General features: G+C 52.6%; 1 protein-coding gene across 2 annotated transcripts in view; it reads right to left on the bottom strand.

Moving 5' to 3' along the window:
- The window catches only part of MAD1L1 (mitotic arrest deficient 1 like 1), a 345,450-nt gene that overhangs the window by 307,315 nt on the left and 14,826 nt on the right, over positions 1–23,309 (bottom strand). For both annotated transcript variants that reach the window (XM_041747758.1, XM_041747757.1), the window contains exon 9: positions 23,048–23,109. In XM_041747758.1, the coding sequence (XP_041603692.1) occupies positions 23,048–23,109 (62 nt within the window). The remainder of the gene's footprint in view (positions 1–23,047; positions 23,110–23,309) is intronic.

Below are 23,309 nucleotides of genomic sequence, written 5' to 3'. Positions count from 1 at the left end.
AGGGACATGGGGACAGAGGAGGGGGAGGAGGGGGCATGGAGGCAGAGGGAAGGGGGGAGAAGGAGGAGTATGGGGGCAGAGAAGAGGAGAAGATGGGGAGAATATGGGGGGAGAGTAGGGAGGGCATAGGGCAGAGGAGGGGGGAGAGGAAGGAGAGGAAGGGCAGGAGGAGGAGGACAGAAAAGAAGGGCAGCTTGCTCAGGAACAGACTCATGGGAACAGCCCCGTATCTACTGGAGAAACTGTGTGTGTAGTCCCCACGGTCCTGTAAGAATAAGCACAGTGACAACACCAGAGCCCCAGGGCCGTCTGTCTCTGCTGACATGTCATTCCAGAGGAGGCAGCACTGCTCACGGAGACCAGGGCCAGAGGAGAGGCAAGGAACCCACAGCCTTGTCCATCAGGGAACGTCAGGGCAGGGAAACATCTGCACTCTGACTCTGGGGCGCTGGCAGGACTGTTACACATTTGTCAAATGTCACACGATCATACACGGCTTTTTACGCAAATCCTACTTCAATGAACTCACTTTTTAAAAAATGGCAATTGTGTAAAAATGTCTGTAAAAGCATTTTTGTCTGCAAAGGCAGGTGTATATATGGCTGTGTGCCCTGTGGATGGCAGTGATGGTTTCTGGAAGGAAGGGCAAAGGGCAAAGGGCCAGGGGCAAGGGAAGGAGTTTGTGTTACACCAACGTTGCTCCAGATGCTATGGCATCTGTAGAACTTTCTTTGGGGAATACAGCACAAAAAAGTGAGTCACAAACCACAAAAAAACTCATTTTCCAAACTTCAGAATTAACCCATTAAACACTGTAATTCAGAATTTTGGGTTAAAAGATTTGCAAAATTTATCTCTATAAACATGTTAATTTTTCTGTGCTGTCACAACTAAAGTTCTTAAAGATGTTATTTCTTTATTTCAGAGAGAGTAAGAGAGAGCATGAGTAGTGGGGAGGAGCAGAGGGAGAGAGAGAAGCAGACTCCTCACTGAGCTTGGAGTCCAACACAGGTGTGATCCCAGGACCCTGGGATCAAAACCCGAGCCAAAGGCAGATGCTTCACTGACTGAATAATTCCTTTTTGTTTCTAATTTTGCCTATCACATAAACAGATAGTGTTCAGAGATGCCACCTGGCTCCCCATGAAGCCACATCTCAGAATCCATGCTCTGCATACCTCCCTTCTCCAGGATAGACTCAATTCACAGGAAGAAACAAAGCAAAGTGATGGACGGCCCCTCTGTGACCAGGTCACAGAGAATGGCTTCCATCTTGCTAGTGCTGCCACCCTTGCCCTCTGGCTAGTTCTACCAGAGAGGCCAGAGAGGCCAGCTGCCCCGCCATACTACGCTTTGCGGAGAGGCCCAGGTGGCAGGAAAGTGAGCACTGCCTGCACACATGAGAGCAAGGAAGCCAAGCGGCCTCAGTGCAGCCTTGAGATAACCACCACCTCAGGAGAGGCCGGAAACCACAGTACCCCACAAAGCCAGTCCAGATTTGTGATCCACAGGGACTTGAGGTGAGAAATGCTCTTGTTCAAGCTGCTAAGTTCCAGGGCAATCAGTGACCAGTATGCATCTGTCATCTCTAATCTCCTCCAGAACCCAGGCAGGAGGTGCTCTGAGCTCCATCTCACAGGTGGGAACCTCAGTGCAGCAAAGGTGGCGGCTTCATCATGGGCAGGCTGCAATCCACCAATAGGCCTAGAGGTCCAGCTCCCCACGGTCTCTCTCTCCAGGATGGCCTGAAGTGGTTTCCAAGAGGTCAAGTTCAAAAGAGCCCAACAAACTGATCCTCACTGGTACTTATCAGGCTGCACTGCATTCCCCTACAGAAACCCTTGAACTGCTATCCCCCACCAAGACCCAGCCCAAAGCCCCTGGGCTCTACTCCTCCTACAGCTATCTATAAAATGCATACAAGTTCTCCCTCTAGGAGCTAAAGCCAAAAAAGACAAAGAGAAAAAAAAAAGCTTGGACCGGGCAGTTAGGTCCAGCGTGGGCCCTCCTCTAAGCTCTGCCAACAATCAGGATGCCCTGCTGTTTCACCGGCCCTCAGATGAACAGGTCAAACTCATGGGCACTCCCAAGAGAAAAGTGCACATACGAGGCCCAGAGGTGATCATGGCCACAACATGGCTTCAAGGGAGGGAGGCATGTGGCACCCAGGCTACTGATCCAGGTAACGAATCCCAAGCAGCACTTTGAAAATCTGGCAATTTTACAAAAAGACTCCTATTCCTAGCTTCTTGTGAACCTGTGGAGTGCCTCCCAACACAGGCCACAGACCTTCACAGAGCAACCATGAGCAGAGCCGATTCCTGCCAGGCAGCATGGGCACACTGCCTCACCCTGCCTAAGGGCAGAGGGCTGCTCCAAGGCCAGGTGCCCACTGTGGCATCAGCTCCCTGGAGTGCTGTGCACATATACAGAACACAGAGCAAAGGGCCATCCTGTGGGGAGAGTCGGGGACACTGGCCCTTACACGCAGAGCCCCTGAAGGCAGGTTGGGGATCTGCTATCTACGCTATCGCATGGAAGTCAGAGCAGGTGCTACTGATCCAGGTCCCTCACAGGAAACAATCCTTTCTGAAACAGCGGTGTTTCTCAAAGAATGAGGAGGTAGCCTCTGAAAATCCCTTGTTTTTTTTTTTTTTTTCCCCCTGGTGGTTATGAAGTATGTTTGGTTTGTTTTCTCATAGTATGCATGTAAACCAGAGTTAGGACGGGGGTAGCCCATCAACTGTAAATCTGTATTTGGGGCTGAAAGGGGAGGCAGCCAGAGGCTGCAGTCCCTCCCACCCATCCTCTTCCACTCATGGTAAGAGCTCTGAGGTCTGGGAGGCAATGCAGGGGTGTGCATGCACCCGAAAGGCCATCAACCACTCACACAGGGAGAGTAGCACAGGGCAGAATGGAAAGCAGATGATGCTCAGATTCCTTGGGAACAGGTTCTCTGAGGAAGAAAGTTTACAACAGATTCTGAGAAAGAGTGGAGAGAAGAGGAGATTTTCTCCCTCACCTACCTCACTCCTGCACGAGCGTCATGCCCCAAGGAAATGACAGAAAAGATGTCATTAATAAATGATTCCAACTTTCTTTTCAATGGTGCTGAAAAGTATATGCAAATCCATCCGTAATTACGTTTAAAAATTCCATTTCATGGGATAATCAGACTTCAAAAAACTCAATTTTAGTTTTAATCAGATTTTAACAAGGATATTAAGTCCATTTCGTTTAGAAAAGGGGAAAAAATGTGAATTTAACACAAAATGTATTCAAGCTTAGCCCCGGGAGATAATTAAATAAAATTAATTTGGCAAGGGTTGTCAGTAAATGGAAGCACTCCAAACCGAGGTTCATGTTTCTGATGGAAACAAAAGCAACTCCTTGCTATACAGATCCATGGCTCATGTTTCCTGAGGAGGGGGCAGCAGCCTATCCCAGAGCAGGAGGATGGGGCAGCCAGGGAGACGAGGTGCTGGGAAAGAGAGCCCTGGAGACTCCAGGGGTTCAGGCGGAGACTAACAGCACCCAAGGGGAGGCTGAGACACAGCATCCAGCCCAGCTCTGGTGGTCTACCACCTTCCCTGCAGGAGGGCTTCCCCTCCCTGATCAGATGAAGCCTCCTGCCCTGGCCCTCAAACCCTTCTCTCTCAGCACCCTGTAACGTGACAGTGCTCTGCTCGGTGGTGGAGCAGGGACCTCACATACCTCATTCTCTGCACGCCGTGATCACTCGGCAAATATCTGTTGAATGGAACAGGTATGGCCACAATGCCTACTCCTGACCACTCTAAGTCACCAGAGAAAAAGCAAGACAGACACAAGCACTGCTCGGCCCAGGCCCTCCAACACCTGATATGGCCTCCCTACAACATGTGTACTCCAGAGCAGTACCTAACCTCGATGGCGGCACCTCAATCCCGTGCTTGGTTGACTCCCACTACCTCCCTCCAAACAAACTCACATCCCGAGACCAGATTCTCCCAGAGCAGAAAATTAGAGGAAAGAAATTACCCTGATCCACTGTGAGTAGAGGTCTTAGGGGAAGGAGGGAGAAAGGCTGAGCTGGCTGGCCAGCCCTACAGCCTGAAGCAGGGGTGGGCACATTACTACAGCCTCCAGGCCGTATCAGCCCACCATCTGTTTTAATAAAACAAAGTTTTCCTGGAACACAGCCAAACCCCTCATTTACATCCTGTCCCAGGCAGCTTTCTCACAGGATAGCCCACAGTTCTGCTATTGTCCTGGATCATCCTAGCATTAGCACAAAAATCCCACGTCCCAAGCCACGTTGCCCTATGCTGGTCACCCCATGCTATGCTGCAGACGTAAGGACTTGTAGCTCAGGCTCGATGGGCCATAAAGCCCTAAATAATTACTAACTAGTCCTTTACTACAAAAACTCACAGCCTCTGTCCTAATCCATCCCTTCACGGGCACCGACTGTTCAGTCAAGAAAAACTCAGAAAACTAACCTGGCAAATGAGCCAAACAGGAGAAAGTTTTGTTTGGGTTTTTTTTTTTTTTTTTTTTTTTTAGATTGATTGATTGACTGATTGACTGGGGGGTGGGGGAGGGATTGCATGCATGAGCTAGGTGGAGGGGCAGAGTGAGAGGGAGGAGCAGACTCCCGGCTGAACAGGGGGCCTCAAACGGGGCTCCATCCCAGGACCTCGAGATCATGACCTGAGCTGAAGGCAGATGCTTCACTGACTAAGCCACCCAGGCACCCCAGAAAGTACATTTTCTATTATGGAAAGTCTCTGTCTCAGTTGAGAGATGGACAAAGTGGGTGGAGGGGAGCCGGAGGCAGCAGCTTCCAGTGATGGAGTGAATGAGGTGCAGGGATGACAGGCACAGCACTGGGAACACAGTCAGTGGGGCCATCACGGCACTGCACGAGGTCAGAGGGTAGCTAGCTTGTGGCAAACAGGGCATGATACAGTCGTGTGCAGTCACTATGCTGCACGCCAGAAACTAGTGTCATGTTGTGTCAACTAAACTTCAAGAAAAGAAGGCTTTGTCCCCAGAGAATCAAGCTGAGCAATGGCCCCTTCTGGGACACTCGGGACACTGCAGCTGAGCTCTAATAAACAATGAAAGATGCCCCCACTAACAGAAACACCAGAAATAGCTCCTAGGGATTCCTCTCAACCCCCTAAACCCAAACCTTCCTGTAAGGGCCCAGAAAGAATGAGTTCTGGGTCAAAGGTGCCAACTCTGAGACGCAGATGCTACACCAGACCGACTCCAAGCCAGAGTGTGACAGCAATCCTAGGAAAAGGCAATGAGCTCCTGAGACCTAAGGGCAGCAAACTCAGGCCCCATAGGAAAGGCAGAGCCAGAGAACAAACGGGAAAACAGAGCTGTGTGTGTCTGACTGACCTCCCCACAGACTCACGAACGACTCCTGCCAGTTCAGGAGTTGACAGCAGTGCTCTGAAAAATCCAACCGAGAAGCAACCCTGCCACCGCCCCCCTCCCTTGCTGTGGGAGGATGGTTTGGTTATACGGAGCCGAGGGCAGTTTGCACGTAAAATTAATTGCTAATCTTCTAACTGAGCCACCTCTGAGAACAAGAGAGTGTCCTATTGCTGCCCCAAAAGTTAAATCTTCCTTTCCCAAGTAATTACTGTCTTCCTCTACCTCACAGAGCCTCCCCCATCTGAAAAGCAAATCCCAGCACCTGCCAGAAGGTGCTTGGTCCTGAGCAAAGGCAGGGAGGTCAGCCTTTCAGCAGGCGGGCAGACCTTCCTTGCCAAAGTTCGGCTGGGAGCCCTCAGGCCTCAAACAGCTGCTATCAGCTGACAGGCTGCATGCCTGCATATGTGCCGAGTGCTCCTCAGGCTAAGTGGATGGGCAGCGCCCCAACAGAAGCCTGAAATGCCAGCAGCAGGCTGCTCAACTCAACAAAGACGCAGGATCCAGCTGCATGGCACCATGCGGCCAGCCAGATGGATGGAGGTGATGGAGGGCACTGCCCACCAAGCACCGCAACTAGCCAAGCAATCCAACGAGGGTGGCACAAATTTGCTCTGTGACTTTGGCCAGTGAGCCCCCCAGAAGCTCTGGTGCCTCCTCTGCCCAGTTGGCCCGCCTCATCCAGAGCTGGGAGGAAAGTGAGCGAGACGCAAGCATGAGCTGGCCTGAGCAGCCCCTCCAGGGCGGCCCCAGCTCAAACAGCCATCCTGTCAGCAAGGTAAGCCCCTCTTCAGAACAGGCACTGTCTTTACATAAACAAGCTCTGCCACCGCTTGTCAGCCCTCAATTCCAGACCACAGAGAACATCTGGCCTTCTGCCCACCAACATTATTCAAATCCAGCAAAGAGACAGCCAAGGTTTGACCCCCAACTAAGTCATACACTCCTGCAAAGTGCTGCTGCGGCAAGTTTTCCTTCCTGAGCCTTAAGAAGCTCTCCTTTCATTCTGTTAAAAACTCTCTGTCCTCGTACCATGAGGGCAAGAGGCCAGCTTGTGCGACTCTATCCCCAAAGCCAGCTGATGTCTGCCAAACAACAGAGCCTCCAATAAATGTGCAAAGAATGAATATGTGATTGACTTTTCCCAAAATCTCAGTTCTATCAACAGATCATCATCTGGGGTCAGGAGGAGTGAGCAGAGAATAGGCACTCACCCACAGAGGAAACAGCGGCCAGATTAGAAGGGACCTGGCCTGGAACTCGAGACACAGGCAGAGGACCTGCTGCCACCTCAACTCTCGAAATGCTTGCACAACTCGACCACCACTGCTTGACTCCCTGCTCACAGGCGACTGTCCCCCTGCACTTGAAGGAGCACCTTGCCCCATGCCACAGAGCTTGGACACCTGTAGTGGGCTACCCTGCCACATGGAGGCCTACCAGGCACGGTCTAGCCAAGTACCAAGGCCATGTCTCAGAATTCAGGTGAGGAGAGGCCGTGGAGTGGCCATGGAAAAGAAGTGTTTCCTCCCACACAGAGGATATTCCCCTCACCACTGCAGGCCTAAGTAAAACCTCCATGGCATGACCAGAAACACCTCTAAGAACTGATCCCTGCCACCTCATGGACCTCTGCCACACCCCACATGCTGGCCAGAAGTACTGGGAATGAAGGACATCTAAGTTCACCAGATCCCTGTGGCTGGGGTTGAGTTTGTACAAGCTGCTTCCCCTGCCCTCTGCCCCCTCCCCTTGCCCCCCTGCCCAGAACAAGTTCCAGCCTCTCCCAGGAGCCATGCCTGATGCACCAGCGCACCAGCTTGCCCATACCTAGGAGGACTCAAGACACCTACCACTCTAGCACCAGACATACCATAACTGCTCAGGCAATGTCCATGTGTAGGCAATGGAAAGGAGGGAAAATCTCTAAGAAGCAGCATGAGACCTTGCTGTCGGACTCCCATCCTGAGACCCGGCAGGGCTCTGCCCACCCCTCTTCCCCCATCTCTGGCTAACGGGATGGCTCGGATCCCCAGTTAAACCAGTACATCAATCCCTGTCTTACCAGATGCCAGGGTAGACAATAAACATTTAGGAAGGACTGGCTCCCTGACCCCCTCAGAGCTAGCAGCAAACACTAACCTCTACTATCACCTAGCTCTGATTAAACCAGGAACTACCCAAGCCACTCAGACACTCTGCTAAGCACAGCTCCCAGATTATTAAGGACAAAGCCTAAAGAGCAATGAATTTGTTTTGTCTGTTATTCAGTTAGGTCAGGCCCCCAGAGCCTCACAGAAAAGGTAAGTCTGCAAACCTGTTGGCTTCAGGGCCCTGAAGGTCAGCAGCAGGCTTTCCACTCACAGGGTGGGTCTACTTGGCCCAGCTCATATTCCACAGGCTTCCAGCCATGTCTTCTTGGGCCCAGAGGTCCTCCACTCTCTCATGGAGGGAGAGGAGAGGCAAAGAGAAGATCCTCATCAGATGATCCTACACATCCTTAAGGGATAGATGTGTCCCTCGGAAGCCCCTGCCACCCATCCTGCTGCCAAAGCTGGCCAGGCTGCCTCAGGGCTCAAAGACAAGCACAAACATGTACACACCAATCCCCAGGACATCCCCCTCACCTAAGATAGAGCCGTGGGAACTGCATGCCAAGAGTCAAGGTCAGTGCTTGCAATGTGACCACAGGACAGCAGTGAATCCCAGGTATTTGCTAAAAGCACACAACCCCACCAGGGTCCCATCACCTCCTCTCCCATGTTTGCAGTCCAAGGCTTTACCAATATCACCGCGATAGCCATACTCCCATATGTGGGCCCACTAACTCAGTATGACCCACTTCAACCCTTCTGGCATCATTAACTTGCAAAGACATAGGTTGGTGGCAGAACAGGCAAGGTTCCCATCCAGATTGAACACAAGCAGACCTAAAGAAAGTTGATGTCCCATCTCCCGGGATGTTCAGGGTCCAGTGTATGCCAAGGTATGCCGACTCCACAGACACGGTGCCCCCAGCAGGATACAGAGGGACAAGCACTGCCAGGTACCACAAGCCAATCACTTTGCCAGTCAATGCCTGGGTGCCATCCCTGTAGACAGGAAGCTGAGACCCAGACAAGCCTATAAGCAGCCTCTGCTGTGCAGCTTTCCCACCAGGGAGACGCCCTGGTCCCCATGCCTGGAGGCTGCATTCCCAGGCATCTCCTGCCTCAGCGGGCTTGTCTAGGTCTAGTAATGGTCATAGAAAAGGGACCCAGAGTAAGCCCTCAAATTCAGACCTGTGCACAAGTGACAATTCTGGCTATTTCTGTGATATTTCTGCTTCAAAAGCACACACCCAAACCAGAGTCCACAGCTCTCCCTTCCTAAGAGCCAAAACCTATCCCCGCTTCTGCCCCATCTGCCTGCACCCTCCCAGCTCCCCTACCTAGACCAGGTACACCTCCTATTTTGTATGCCTAGGATGTCTCCCAGCCTTTGCTCTGTCCCTGTGGCACTCTTGCTCCAAACTGAAGCCACGTGCAAAGCCGACCTGTCATGGCAGGCTGTCCTTCCCATCACTCGGCCTGCTCAGCAGCCCTCAGCCTCTGTCTTGTGCCCCACGCTCACCGTCCCCTTCAGATTTCACCTCAAGCCTGGCCTGCCACCTCCCACAGCACTCCTCCCTTGGGCCAGGGCCTCCTGAAGACTCCCCAAGTTCAGGAACCACTGTCCCAGGGTCAGTTGCCCCTTCGTGCTATCTGTGTGATGCTTTGAAGAACGTATACCTCCCACAAGGCGAGGAGCATGTGCTAGGGTATCTATACCTGGTACACAAACAAACCCACCATTCATTCTGTCCCTGGGCTCCCCAAGACGAGTGTAATGGGAGGGACACTGGAGATCCTTGGCAAGGACAACCAGTGGCCTCAGAGCCCCACCACCAATTAACACAGAGTGACACAACCCAGGAGAACAGTTTCCAACAAAAGCTTCGGTGGTCCTTCCCTAGGTTGAGATTGATAAAGCAGATGGGATTATTGGCCAATAAAAACAGACTTCCTGAGTATAGGCCTCATTACATCGAGTTAATGAAAGTCATTAAAGCAAGCAGTCTGGAACCAGTTCATTTCCTCCAGGGTGGAAGGACTCAAGTATTATGGGTGGAGATAAGGCACCTAGCCCAGCGACCCACCTGCTTGCTGTTCTCAATCCTACAAGATGGCATGCTTCTGTCATGAACCCCAACTGTGAGGCACAGCTTCCCAGAGTCCCGCAGCCCTTCCAGCCATCACTGAACCTGACTGAGGGAGGCCTTGGGGAACTCCAACTCTGTCAAGAGGTCGGACTCCTGCACTGTCCCAACTGTGCAACCTCTGTACAAGGAATCATCAGGCAAGACACTGGGCTCTTAGAGAGCTGCATACCAGGGCATCCAACGTAGTGTAGCTGGGGATCAAGGACACAGGCACTAGCAGGCACAGGAGCTACACCTGTATCGAGCACTTGTGAGAAAATGTACCAAAGCCAGCAGTGCCAGCAGCCTATAGAAAGAGAAGTCAATGGCTGGCAGAGCAAGAGGAGAATTCTCCCCATTGACCTCTCCTGTCTTCTGAACACTGAGCTATGAACACACTGCTTGTTCATACAAGGGTCTCCAGTCCCTTGTGATCTGAAATGACACCAGTTGTTCCTCAACAGTTTCCCAAAGGCCACAGAAAACACCGAGTCTACTCTTCCCAATCCCTTGAGGCACCGGCACTTATGCCCAGAGCTGCTTGGCATCCCCACGAGGTTGTTGCCCACTACCATGAACAGATGTGCCCCCAAGTAAAGACCCCACTCATGGCAGCAGAGGAAGCTCAAAACGATGACCTTCAGAAATGAAAAGGAAGAGCAGTGTGTAAATACATGTGAGAAATTAGCCACTGCCAATAACCTGATGCCCCCTCCTCTCCAGGTATGACACCTGTTACACAGCAGACCAGAGGGTGTGGGAGGGACACAGCCAGCTCTCCTGCCCCAAAGCAGCATGGGCTTCTCTGCCAGTGCGACCTGAACGCATCTGCTGGAGCAAAGCCAACAGCACCTCACTCCACCTCCCCAACATGGTCTTGGTTCCAGTTCCCAACTTGAACAAAGCAGCCTTTCACATGTCCACCTCCTGGAAGGCAGCTGGCCGCTTCCAGGATGGAGGCAGTCACTTGCACCACGCCATGTGCTGGGCCCTCTCCTGGTGGGCTGGAGACCTAGAGCCTGGACCCCTGGCATCCAGAGGAGACTGAGGAGAAACAAGAGAACAAAAGGAAGATGGTAACTTCTCAAAACTTTCATTAGAGAACATTCCAGCCGTGTGCAGAGTAACTGCTATAACACAACCAGCTCCCAAGCGCACCAAGGTCCAGCCACCCTTGTTTCTTCTCATCTGCCATCTGCTGTCCATCCCTGACTCAATGCGTTTTACACCTATCTCATACCATAAATTTTACCTCAAAACAACTGTACCTAAAAAAAAAAAAAAAAAAAAAAAAAAAAAAAAAACTGTACCTAAGACTTGGGTCCCAGGACACTGACTTAAGGATGGGTACAAGACCACAGCTCCCTGGAGGGAGTGGCCAGTCCCTCCCCAACCAAGCCCTCAACACCAACTTCAGGCAACCCCATGCTGGGGGCTTGGGGACTTAGGTTTGTCTGCTCTTAAACAATTTTTTAAAACTTTAATCGCTTTCTCTCTTCCATTCCAACTTGATTTGCATACCTCTCCAGCAAAACACTATTCATAGAAGGTTGAAGAAGCAAAACACTATTCATAGAAGGCAGCCAATCTTGCCACTGACTTAAGTCAGACCACCATCTTGGACCCCAAGCCCATTTACAGGCTTGCACTGTCACTCCAGTCACCAGGCTGGGAGGAGAAACGAGTGCTGTGAGCAGCACTCAGCCACTGGGTGGTTCCTATCCTGTAGACACCTAATTCCCCCTTTCCATGGACTTTCGGGGGCCTCCATAGCCATAGGACAAGGGAGACAGGGCCTAGGGCGGCAATTCCATGCACATCTCACCCTTGGCTTCATTGCACAGGTGTCTTTCCACTCTTTGCCCTCTGCACTCGCTCCCTCCACACACTTGGGTAGATGTTCATTTCCACACAGGGACCTCTTCCTACTCAGACTGACCCACATTCGTGTTCAAATGACAGAGGAATGACATCTCTCCAGGCAGTTTCTACAAAGGAGAGCCAGTGGGTAGAGGTGTTGACCTGGCACCTACCCCACATCCCACTCTGAGCCCAGTGGAAAAAGAGCAGGAAGAGGAGCAGGGAGTCGGCCAGGATCTTCTGCACATGCACCCCATGGGCACCTGGTCAGCCCCAGAGCAGCAGGGCCCGGAGACCCATCGAGGCAGCCCTTCTAACATGTACCTTGCTTTCTCCTACTCTACCCTTCTGCCGGCCAGCCTGGCTCCCTGCAGGTAAGGGCCACGACTGCCCCAAATCAAATCACTGCTTGAGCAACTGGCCTTCTCTCAAGCCAGAGACCTATACTAGCAAGACCTGGCCATCCAAAAGCCAGACATGCCAGAGGATCCAAAAGCACAACATGTGAAGCACAACATGTGAAGGCCCTCCTGGGCCAGCAGAGCAGCCACGGTCTGGAGCAAGTGGTCTTCAACAGAATGTCAGGAACACTAGACACAAACTACGGGTACATCTCCCAGGCCGCAAGCCATTGGTGTTCTACAAGAGAGATATCTCTCTGCCACATAGGTTCCTGCTCCTGCCATCGTGTGATGCTTTGATTAATGCAGACACTTGCTATCCCACCTGCCCACTGGGCCCACACACAGCCAATGAGCAACGGGCCACCTGGCAGGCCAAGAAAACCAGGCTCCTGCCCTTAAACAGCCTCTAATTCCAAGACACAAAACAGGTATTCCAAGGTGCCACCCACACAGAGGATGCCACCCTCAGTCTGCAAGCAGACAGCCCCTACTGCCCCTCTTACAGTCCTCCAAACCGTGCAGGGCAGTGGGGGCGGGGGGCACCCATCCTTCCTGACTGGGACTGTATCACTTGTGAATGTCTCAGCAGCCAAGAAGAGAGGGATGAACACAGCCTTCTTGGCTGCCACTGACATGGTACCCTGAAAAGCAAGCCTTTGTCTCCCCTCTACAGACTAAGGCCTGGTGAATCAGAATAAGCACGACCCAAGAGGGTGGACCCAGGCCACTCTTCCACCCACCACCACCACCACCCCACTCCCCAGCCACCAGCACCCCCAGTTCCTGTGATGACACATTCTGTATGAAGACATGCCTAGGTCTGGCACAGACGGGAGGTAGACATTCCACCAGAGGACATACCTGGGCCATGAGAGGAACCCAATACAGAATACATATGACACACTCACAAGTACAAAAGTACTTTAATACAGAGTTCCAAGTCTCTGGGCTTTAGGCCACATACTGGACACTACAATGAGAACACAGAAGACACTCCTAGGCCACCAGACACAAATCCACCATGGCCTCCATGGAACTAAACCCTCATGAAGATATAAGGACAAGAAGAATGCTGACCAGGGCCTAGCTCCAGGCCAAGGGTCTCCACGCCTGCTCACCGCCACCCACCAGCTTGGGGCATACCCAAGGCAAGTCAAGTGAGGGAAGATCAAGGGATCCAGAGCAATGCCCCAGCCTACCTCTGCCACATGCAGACACAGATACAGCAACACCAAATCCTAGGAGGTGGCCGGCGATGCCCACCTCCAGTCAACACCCCAGCACCTACCCACACTGGTGCTCATCTCTCCCATACCTGGGGCACCTTTCTCCCCCCTCCCCTGCTTCCTCCCTATCCTCAGGACTCCCACCTGCTAAGGCACAGTTTCTGTTAGACAAGAGCCCATCTGGCAACAGCCAAAGCCCATGTATTGCTGGGGCCCAGCAGATAGTAGGTCTGAGAAAGTGTCTGCCGAACTGGCCCAGACACCATCCCCAAGACCCCTAGGGCCTAAAGCCCACACACCACACCAGAGCCACAGTGTGTATGGTGCAGAGGCGCTAGGGCATGCCTCAGCACTCTGTCCCTGAGACGATCAAAGGCAAACAGCACCACCGATGACAGGGAGGTCTGGGCTTTGCACTGGATAACAGTGTGAACATCACAGAAGAAACCCTGAAGCAAAACAAGATCACCTGGACCACCGGCAGCCACACAAACAGCCCTGTACTGACTGGCATCTGTTATTTAAAGGATAATTCCACTTGGCCTCTAAGACTGTGGACCTGTCCTCTTACTGTGGCTCTGCTTCATGGGCACGTGTGCTCGCACTCAGTACTCATCAAGGCCAGCCACCTTCCAAACCTCAGACCCCGGCTAGTGTTAGCAAAATCAGAGCCCGTGTCCCCAGTCACCCACGAGTGAGCACTAGGGTGTGGCCACCACCGGACCAACTCAGGCAATTCAAAACTGAGAGACACTCATTCTGCCCCCAAGAGGACAGGAGCCCTCTAGCTTTCGACACAAATGACACTACCCATGAGGAAGGACATCAGAGCTCAAGGCTTTGTGCACTTAACCCGGGGTAATCACTCCTCATGGCCACAAAGCTGACATCTGAGGCTGTTGGGTGAGGAAGCCCACACCTAACGCTGCCCAAATACCTCCTCACCACTTCCAACAGCCTGCCCAACACACTGGGCCCCTGAAGGCCATGTGGGTTGATGGGGAAACATTCCAGGCTACCCTAGAGGAGGTCTCCAGCTCTGCTGCTTCTGCTGCAGTCCCTCCCCAATATCCTCTCCACACAACCTCTGCAGTGCGGCCCCCAACCCCTTGCCTGGGGATGGGGGGCCTAGGCACAGACAAGGGAGGGCAGGTCTTCCCACAACCCCAGGAGGACTTCAGTAAAGCCTCTCCAAGTCTGCAGTAACTGGACACGGAGATGCCTCCTCTCGCTCCAACATAATCCCCTGGGAACCCAGCATAGCCTAATTTGTCTAAATCCTTTTGCTATCTGGCTTTAGACTTTTTAAAATCAATTTTAAAAAAGGTACAAAAGTAGAAAAGCCATATCTACAAAGCTGGAGAAAAGCCCTCCAAAGCACTCTGAGTGCCAAGCAAGAAGTACAGAACCACAGGCATGCTGCCAGGGGCGAGTACACACAGGGGACAGCCCCTGAGGAGTCAGGCTAAGCTCCTTGGGGAAAGCACTTCTCCTTCTCCACTTCCCACAGTGCTGCAAGCACAGCCTGATGTGAGCACGCCGAGACGAAGGGAACAGGACTGTGTGCAGACTGGGGTCCCCAGCAGTACCACCCCCCCCCCCCCCCATCCACATCTACCTGGAGCTGCAGCAGCGGGGCCTGGTGGAGGGATCCAGCCTGTCAGGGATGCTACTCTGTCCACACCTCGCTGCACACACCCACTTCAACCAGCAGGCACAGGCCAATCAAACTCCCATTTAAAACCTCACCAGGGAGCCAGGGACAGGCAGGAGCTGTTCCCCTGGGCGAGGATGGGGCTGGAGCTAAAGAATGGCAGTTGTCAGGAAGTCTGCTACACTTATCTTCTGATTCCCCCTGGACCATGACAGCATGAATAACACAGGGGCCTCATCAGCCAGCCAAGCAAGCCAGAAGAGGCCCCATCCTAAGTCACAACCACCATAGACACAAAGGCACAAAAACAAAGCAGTCCCAACACCCTCATGACTCACTCACCATTTATTAAACACCACTGACTGCCAGTCACTCAGGGCTCACCAAAGCCGGCCCCGCTCTAAGCCTTCAGAAATTCTGAAGACAACCCTCCGCTCTTATTTCACAAGCGTGAAGACAGATAACCAGTAAAGAAACCAAACATGCCCAGGCAGAAAGAAGCTGAGGGCTCAGCTACTAGAAGAATGAGCTGCTACTCCCAGCCAAGAGTAAACCCCGGGAGTGCCTGCTTCCACTGTTGGCCTCCACAGGAAAGCTCAGGGCTGTGATGGGCTCTGAGGTCTCCAGCCACTGCCCATACACCTCTGCGGGCCACCAGACCGACCTGGAACCCAGCACAGCATGGGGGCACAAGCGCCTCTCCAGGGCAGAGGCTCCAAGAAATGGCTCTCAGTAGACAGATGAATGAGTGAAGGCACAATGGAAAGGTTCATGGCTGAGGCCACTGAGGCACTAGCACATGAGACGCCCAGAAGGGCCATACCTACAAGCACCCAAAAGGGGACTGCTTTGCCTTCCCTCCCGCTCCGGAACCCCCGAGGAAGCCAAACCAAAACTAAGTGAAATAGACCCCACCAAGATGCCTGATAGCTCGGCCACCCTCCCAAGCATCAGCAGCGCCTCATATATGGATAGTCCCAACACCCAGGTGATCAGAGGTGGTGGACAGAGTAGGTACGGCCATAAAAGTGTCTGGGCTGGTTAATGAGATCCTCTTGCAGAAGGAATCATGCACTCAGCCTCACTATCATCCTAAGTGGCTTCACACATCAGGGGACACTGGTCCCCAAGACCTGTCACCTGACCAGCCGACAAATGCTGCTGAGAAGCATCCTGGTCAGCACCTGGTTCCCATGCTCACTGCAGGTGACAGGTCAGCAGTTTTGGGGGCACAGCCGCCAGGCTTCAGAGCCAGCAAGACCTCTCAGTCTTTCCCCTGGCACTGTCAAACCTGCACAGTTCCTGACAAACACTAAGCCCTCCCAGCAGGACCAAAACCAGACCAGGTTCAGGCACAAAGGGACGGGGAAGGAGCCAAAGCCCAGGGACGCACCTGCCATTGGCAAACTATTTCCTCCAGAGAATGAGGGCCTTGGGCTTCCTCAGTGGGAACTGCTAATCACGCTTTTCTTTTTTTTTTACTTATTTATTCATGAGAGACACAGAAAGAAAGAGGCAGAGACAGAAGCAGAAGGAGAAGCAGGCTCCATGCAGGGAGCCCGATGTGGGACTCAATCCTGGAACCCCAGGATCACGCCCTGGGCCAAAGGCAGACGCTCTACCGCTGAGCCACCCAGGCACCCCATGCTAACCACGCTTTTTAAAAGCCAACCTACTGGGGGTTCCTGCCCTCCTCACTGCGCTGCGGCTCCACTGTGACTCTCTGCTGACACTTGGAAAGCATTCTGCCCAAACTAAGTGACACCACTTGTACGCCAGAATGGAAATATAAAGAACCTTTCTGGAGGGCAATTTATCACCATCTCTCGATTTCAAAATGTCTGTCATTTGAGATAAAAAACCACCTTCTAAAAATTTGTCCAATTAGTAAGGCACTGCTTACACTGGAAGCAACCCAAGTGTGCATCAACAGGGACCTGAGGTCACTCAGAGCTCATCCACTTTACAGACTACTGTGCAGCCCTTCAGTTTGGTTGAGTGCTCTGTGCTGGTGCAGAAGGACCAGTAGAACTCATGCAACGAGATGCAAAGAACATGGATGAGTGCCGAGTCAGGAAGGGCACATACAGAGCCTGCCACTTGAGAATGTACTAGGCGGTACCCAGACAGGGGAGGGGGGCCAGGTGCCCACCCTTGGGGTAGCTCTGAGCCCCCTTCTCTGAGAATAGCACCCTAGTTACAACAAGAGTACCATGTGAGGTGGACCAGGCAGTGCAAGGGCAATGAGGGCAGGGCAAGGACGATGGGGGGGGCCTGAGGAGCTCAGGGGATGGTGCCATCCAAAACCACAGCTTTCTAAAGCACGCCTCTGCACCTGCTCCACAGCCTCCCATCATCCCCGGATCAGCTTCACACAGGTGGGATGCACATCTATGCACATCTGACCATGTGCACACCAGAGTGGCTGCCATAACGGTCAAGCACAGGAGACCTCGGGCACACCATCATGGCCCATCTCGCTTCAGTCAGGTCCCAGGCCAAGATGTAAGGAGCCACTCTTCTGTGGGCCACTACAATCAGTTTTGCCTCTGTTAAAATTCCAAATAAAGAACGTCACACGGCGTGGCCTCCAAGCATCTGGCATCAGCAGGACTCACGTGTGCACATAGTGGTCTGGCCTGCCCCATGGACACACCACCCTCCATGAATCCGCACCCCCGAGGGAGGACATGCCCATTGTCTCCACATTTCAGCTGACAGGAATCAGGCCGCTGGGAATACTTAGAGATAGGTCTTTGTAAAGTCACATTTTCATTTCTCTTGGGTAAGAACCCAGGATGCAACTGTTGGGTCCCATCATGAACACACGGGAAGCTGCCCTACCCCCAGCCCTGCAGCCAACACACGCAGCTCCCACTGCCATGACACCTGGTGCAGACGGCGTCCAGTCCCAGCTGCAGCATCTCAGCATGACCTTCCCCTACACCCTGAAGGATACTGATGCCGAGTGCCACCACATCCCTATTCCCATCTGAGGACCCTCTTCTGTAAAGTCTTCTGTTCAACGTCTTCTGCTCAGGTTTTAAATTCCGGTCGTCATCTTATTCACTTAGAAGAATTCTTTAAAAATCCTGGATACGAATCTTCCATTGGGCCTATGTATGCATTGCAAATATTTTCTCCTAGCCCAGGGTTTGCCTCTTCTTTGTCTCAATTGTGTCTTTTCAAGAGCAAAGGTATTTTTTCATTTTGGGAAACTCTAAGTTACCGATTGATTTTTTTCATCTTTGGTTCATGCTTTTGTGTACTAAGCTTCCAGAAGTCTTGGTTTTCACCCCAGGCAGGTGCATGCTCCCACTGGTTCAATGCTGGGACAGTAAAAGACGAGAATCTGCACCGGACCGTACAGACATCCCACTGCATCAGCACCAGTAGTGGAAGATGGACTCTCTCCCACTGAATTATCTTGTCACCCTCAATGGAAACCAACAGACTCTATACACTCTTGGATTATTCCTGACTTTCTAGCCTTTTCCGTTGATGCACAAGTCTATCCTTGTGCCAACTACCATACTGCCTTGATGATACAGTTTATAGTGCATCTTGAAATCAAGCACTATAATCCCCAGGTTTTTTTTCAAGAACATGTCTATAGAAATTTTAGAATCAGTCTATTGGTTTCTACCAAAAAAGCCTGCTGGGACTTTGCCTAAGATCGCACTAGATATATGGAGCAATTTTAGCAAACTGGCCCTTCAACAACACAAACTCCACTAATCCACAAGCACAGTATTGCTCTCAGAAAGAACTTAAACTCTACAGCAAACAGATTTTTGTTTAATTTATCTCCAAGTATTTCAAGTTGATGATGCTCCTCTCAGTGGCATGTACTTCCAATTGTTGGCTGCCAGTGCACAGAAATTCAGTCCACCTTTGTGTGTTGTCCTTGTAACTGTGAGCCTGTTAGACTTCCCAATTCCAATGGTTCTTTACAGGTTCCTTGAGATTTCCTATGTGGATGATTGGTTGTCTCCAACCAGAGGCAGCTTTACTTCATCCCATCCAGCTGCATGCCTTTCTTCCTCTTTCCCACCTCTGCCCTGGCCCACACAGACACAGAGCGGGGAGAGGGCACATGAGCTGCATGATAGGCAGGTGCTGCCTGGGAGACCCCTTCCACTCCTACTTTGCTCAGAGATTTTAAACATGCATGGGTGTAGAGCTTTCACAAATGCTTCTGCATCTATTGAGATGATCACATGTTTTCCCCTATAATCTATTAAAACAGTGAGTCACACTAATCAGTACTCTGAAAGGAAGTGTTATGTTGATGCAGGGGCTCCCTTCTGCTACATCTTCCCTACTGCCTGTTTGTCCTTCTCCAATGCCCCAGACGTCTTATCCAGGCAGACACAGACACAGAGAGTGTCTCCTGGTGTCCACTTTCAGCACCTTCAAATCCTGCCCCACCAGGCCCCACTCCCAGGACAAGGCTCTCTGCACACAGGCACTTTCTGTGCTACTGCTGAATCCCTCCCTTGGCTTTCAAAGCCCTGGGATGAGGACATGCAAGCATCACACCCACCCACCCTCCTCCCCACTGCTGCATCCCCCGGGTGCACAGCGCCCCACCCAACACAGCACAGCACTCCTTCCCACCCAGTCCCTAGGCCCACCTGCCTCCAACCCACATGACTCACATGCTGGAGACAGGTGTCCAGCAACATCCGGGTGGACAAGCCTGCCTAGCAGGTGAGGACACGGGCAGGGGCTTCCGTACTGGTTTATACTGCTTGACTCGCCCTGGCCAACTCACCTACCCAACTTTCCAGATACCTCTGGGCTCTTCTGGGCATGAGAAATCTCAAACTGGGAGAAGGGTGACAACAGTCATGCCACATGAACTCCAGGGGGTTTTGATTTTTCTAGGTGTTAGACCTGATCTCTATTCCCAAACTCTGCAAGGCTACAGGGCCCTCTGAGAATCTGCAAAAAGTCACAGTCCTGCACAAAGAAGACAGCCTATGCAGAGAACTTCTGGTCTAAAACACTAGAAGCTCATAGACATCAAGCACTTAAGGATCATCAAGAGGCTGGTCAAGAACAGCATAGATGTGAGATATTCAACAGGGTCTAGCCAGCCACCCACAGGTGCACAGAACTATAAGGACACGGACCCCTCACAGCCCTGCCCCTCTGGGCCCTGGCCATAGCATGCGAGTCCCAGCAGAGTGGCAGAGGACCAGGAAGAGCTGCAGGAAGCAGGTCTGGGACCACAAATCCAAAAAGACCCAGAGGCTCTCCAGGTGCAGGGATCAGGATCATGGGGGAGGGGGTGCCACCTAGTGGCGGCAGCCCTCAAAGCCCAGGAGACAGGAGACAAGGGTCAGGGCTGGGGGTCAGGACACATGCCAAGTGAGTGCCTTCTGTCCCAAAGTGACAACAATGCCTTGGCTTAAAGGCCAATATACTCAAGTCCACCAGGTCAAAAGGCCCTCTCTGCCCCTCCAGCTCCTACTTCCAAGGCAAGTGCTGGACTCCAACCCATCTCCCAGGGCTGGCCGACTATGCTTTGAGGGAACAGGCCCCTGAACTAGCAGACACCCCACACAAATATGTTTTCACAGGGAGAAACCAAAGTCCTTCCACAAAAAGAGATGGAAGATAAGGCACAAGATCCCCCCACCCCAACACATTAGAACCAAGCAGGGGCCACACACAAACCTAACCATACCTAGTCACAGCTGGTTCAGCTCACTCTGAGCCAGTCCTCTGGTCCCCAGCTGCATTGAACATACCAAAGGTGATGAAGGGCATTCATCCTAGACCCACTCTAGGCAGATCCCCCTCCAGCCACCCAGACAGCAGTCTCAGAACTCCTGACCAGTGCTTACCCTTCCCTCCCACATCCCTCTTGCAGGGACCCCAACTTATCCCTGTGCCCTATTTCTCTCTGTCCATTTCCCACCCCATATTCAATTTCACGAAATGTGGACTCTGAAGAGTCACCCTCCCTGCTCAGAAATCCCTAACTGCCCAAAACCTGGCAAAAAAGGGAGAACCAAACTCCTCCTCAGGGAATTCAGGGTCATGTAAGACTCAAGTCCAGTGCCCGGACAGGCTGACCCACTGGGCCTGGGGAGTCTGCATTATACCTAACTCTCCCCAATGCTCTGAAAATGGGCAACACACAAGTCTGTGACCCAGCAACTGTTACACGACACACATACTCACTTCAGTGGGGCAGAGTCACCAGGGGTGAAGCCTTCCCATGTACCCCACTGGGATAGGGAGGGTAAAGAAGAGGAGCTGGGGTTTCCAAGGTGTCTCCAGAAAGGACCAGGGACAGGGTGACCACAAAGCACATGGAAGAAAATCTCCCCTACAGGAGCCCCTCACCGAGGGGTACCAGGAGACAAGGACACAAGGATGCTCCACCTGCTTCCCTAGAAGCTTCCAGCTGCTCAGAAGGGACACAAGCACCACTCCGCACTGTGTGAGGCAACCTCTGCAGCGTATGACTGTGTTAATCTCCACACAAATAGTGAGGCACGCACTGCATTCCCAGCAATGAGAAAACTGGCCCAGACCCAGGCACAGACTTGAGGAGGGGCACACTTGCCAGCAGCCAGCAGAGACACTAGCGACAGTCCACTACCCAACCACAGACCCATGCCCTTCTCTCCTGCCTGACCCCAAGCTGCTGGTGGGCACTAGCAGCCCTCAATCGACAGCCCTCCCACCACCCCTTCCTCTCCCTCACCAGGGCCTGGCCACCACGTGAACATACAGCACACACAAGTAGCTAAGTAGGCAGATGCCCCACCCCAACTGGCAGCTGGCCCATACAGCTCTCTGCTCCTCGCACACCAGCCTATACTCAAGAAGGTCCCGGGATCCCTGGGTGGCGCAGTGGTTTGGCGCCTGCCTTTGGCCCAGGGCGCGATCCTGGAGACCCGGGATCGAATCCCACGTCGGGCTCCCGGTGCATGGAGCCTGCTTCTCCCTCTGCCTGTGTCTCTGCCTCTCTCTCTCTGTGTGTGACTATCATAAATAAATAAAAATTTAAAAAAAAAAAAAAAAAAAGAAGGTCCCTGGTTTGGAAGGGAGACCAAAGGGCTGGAGTAGCCGCTGCACTTTCAATCCAGCTCAGAGATGGCCACCAGCTGTGCAGCAGCCCTGGGGTTGACTGATGTTGAGTGCTCTGTGGCACATGCTGGGCATTCAGACACGCCGCCAGCCGGTCTGACTGAGCACGAGTGGGCCTCTGATCTCCAGCACAAGAAAGAAGTCACGAAGGTTTCTCTTCCGACGAGCCTCCTTGGGAGCAGGAGGGAGGCTTTCCAGTGAGTTAATAAGCCCAGAGAGCAGGAGGAAGCACAAACCATTCAGGCCCTGCTGGGCCAGCCCTACACGAGTTTGGGTCCCGCAGGTGCAGTTCAAGAGCAAACAGTAGCCTCGTCTGTCCTGTGACTCAGCCAGGCAAAGAGACGATGAGGGGGCATTTTCAAGGGATGGACAGTGGAGTCGATAATGCTGATCAGAACTGCTGCAGCTTCCAGAACCAGCAGTTGGGCGGTGTAATTACAGGGCAGCTCTTTAAGGAAGGTTCTCAATCTTGGCCCAGTTTCCAAGAGCAGCAGGAAAGACAACCAAGGAGCTACAGTCTCAAAGTCACACATGCAGACAACACAAAAAGCTCTTAGACACTGAATTTCAAAGACTAATCCAGAATGATGGATCTCATAGCACCCCTCACCCAGACTGGAACAACCAGATGATGACAAAGCTGTGGGGCAGTCAGCCTACAGTGGGGCCCAGAGTCCTGGGGACCAAGGGACAGGCAGCAGCGGTCCTCCAAAGGACAGGCAGCAGAAGGTGTGGGGCTGGGGGCAGGGAGCAGTGGACAGAGGCCTGCCCTGCCCATCCTATCCCTCAGAGAACTGAGGCTGCTGTCGGTTCCTGACAGCCACTTTCTCCCTGAAAGTTTCCTTTTCTCCCTGAAAACCCAGCTCATCTCCACTGTCTGTATTTGCCTAGGGCTGCCCCAAAGGCATTGACTCCCTCAGTATACAAAAAGAAGTCCTTTCCCAAAGCCCCAGGACGCAGGGCAGGCAAATCCCTGCCAGCACGCTGCTAGCTGACCTTAAATGAAGGACTTGTTAAGACTTCGGCAGGGACAGTCACTTAGGTCCCTTCACTCCCGCGGTCAGAGTGCCTCCTCTGACCTGAGAGGCAGCAGTAGGAGCTTCCCCCCACCCCCGGCCACCCCAAGGCACTGGCACCCTCTGCCTACCTGATGCTCAAGCCCGTGCTCTGCTCCAGTTGCTCCCAGCTCTGCAGCTTTGCCAACAGCCTCTGCAAAGACAAGGAGGTGAACACTAAGAGCACCGCAACCGCAGCATCTCCCTTCCAAGGCCTCTACGACCACTGGCTGCCCTCTGCACACCACCACCTCCATTCCCATACCAGAGAGGCTCACACAAAGGTGAAGCGATGAGGAGGATGTTAAGTCTCCCTGATCCCTCAGAAAAGCCTGCTCTTATCTCTGAGCTAAA

The sequence above is a fragment of the Vulpes lagopus genome, chromosome 3, assembly GCF_018345385.1.
Source record: "Vulpes lagopus strain Blue_001 chromosome 3, ASM1834538v1, whole genome shotgun sequence".
NCBI lineage: Eukaryota > Metazoa > Chordata > Mammalia > Carnivora > Canidae > Vulpes > Vulpes lagopus.
Note: the sequence above shows the minus strand (reverse complement) of the source record. Positions and strands in the feature narration are given on the sequence as shown.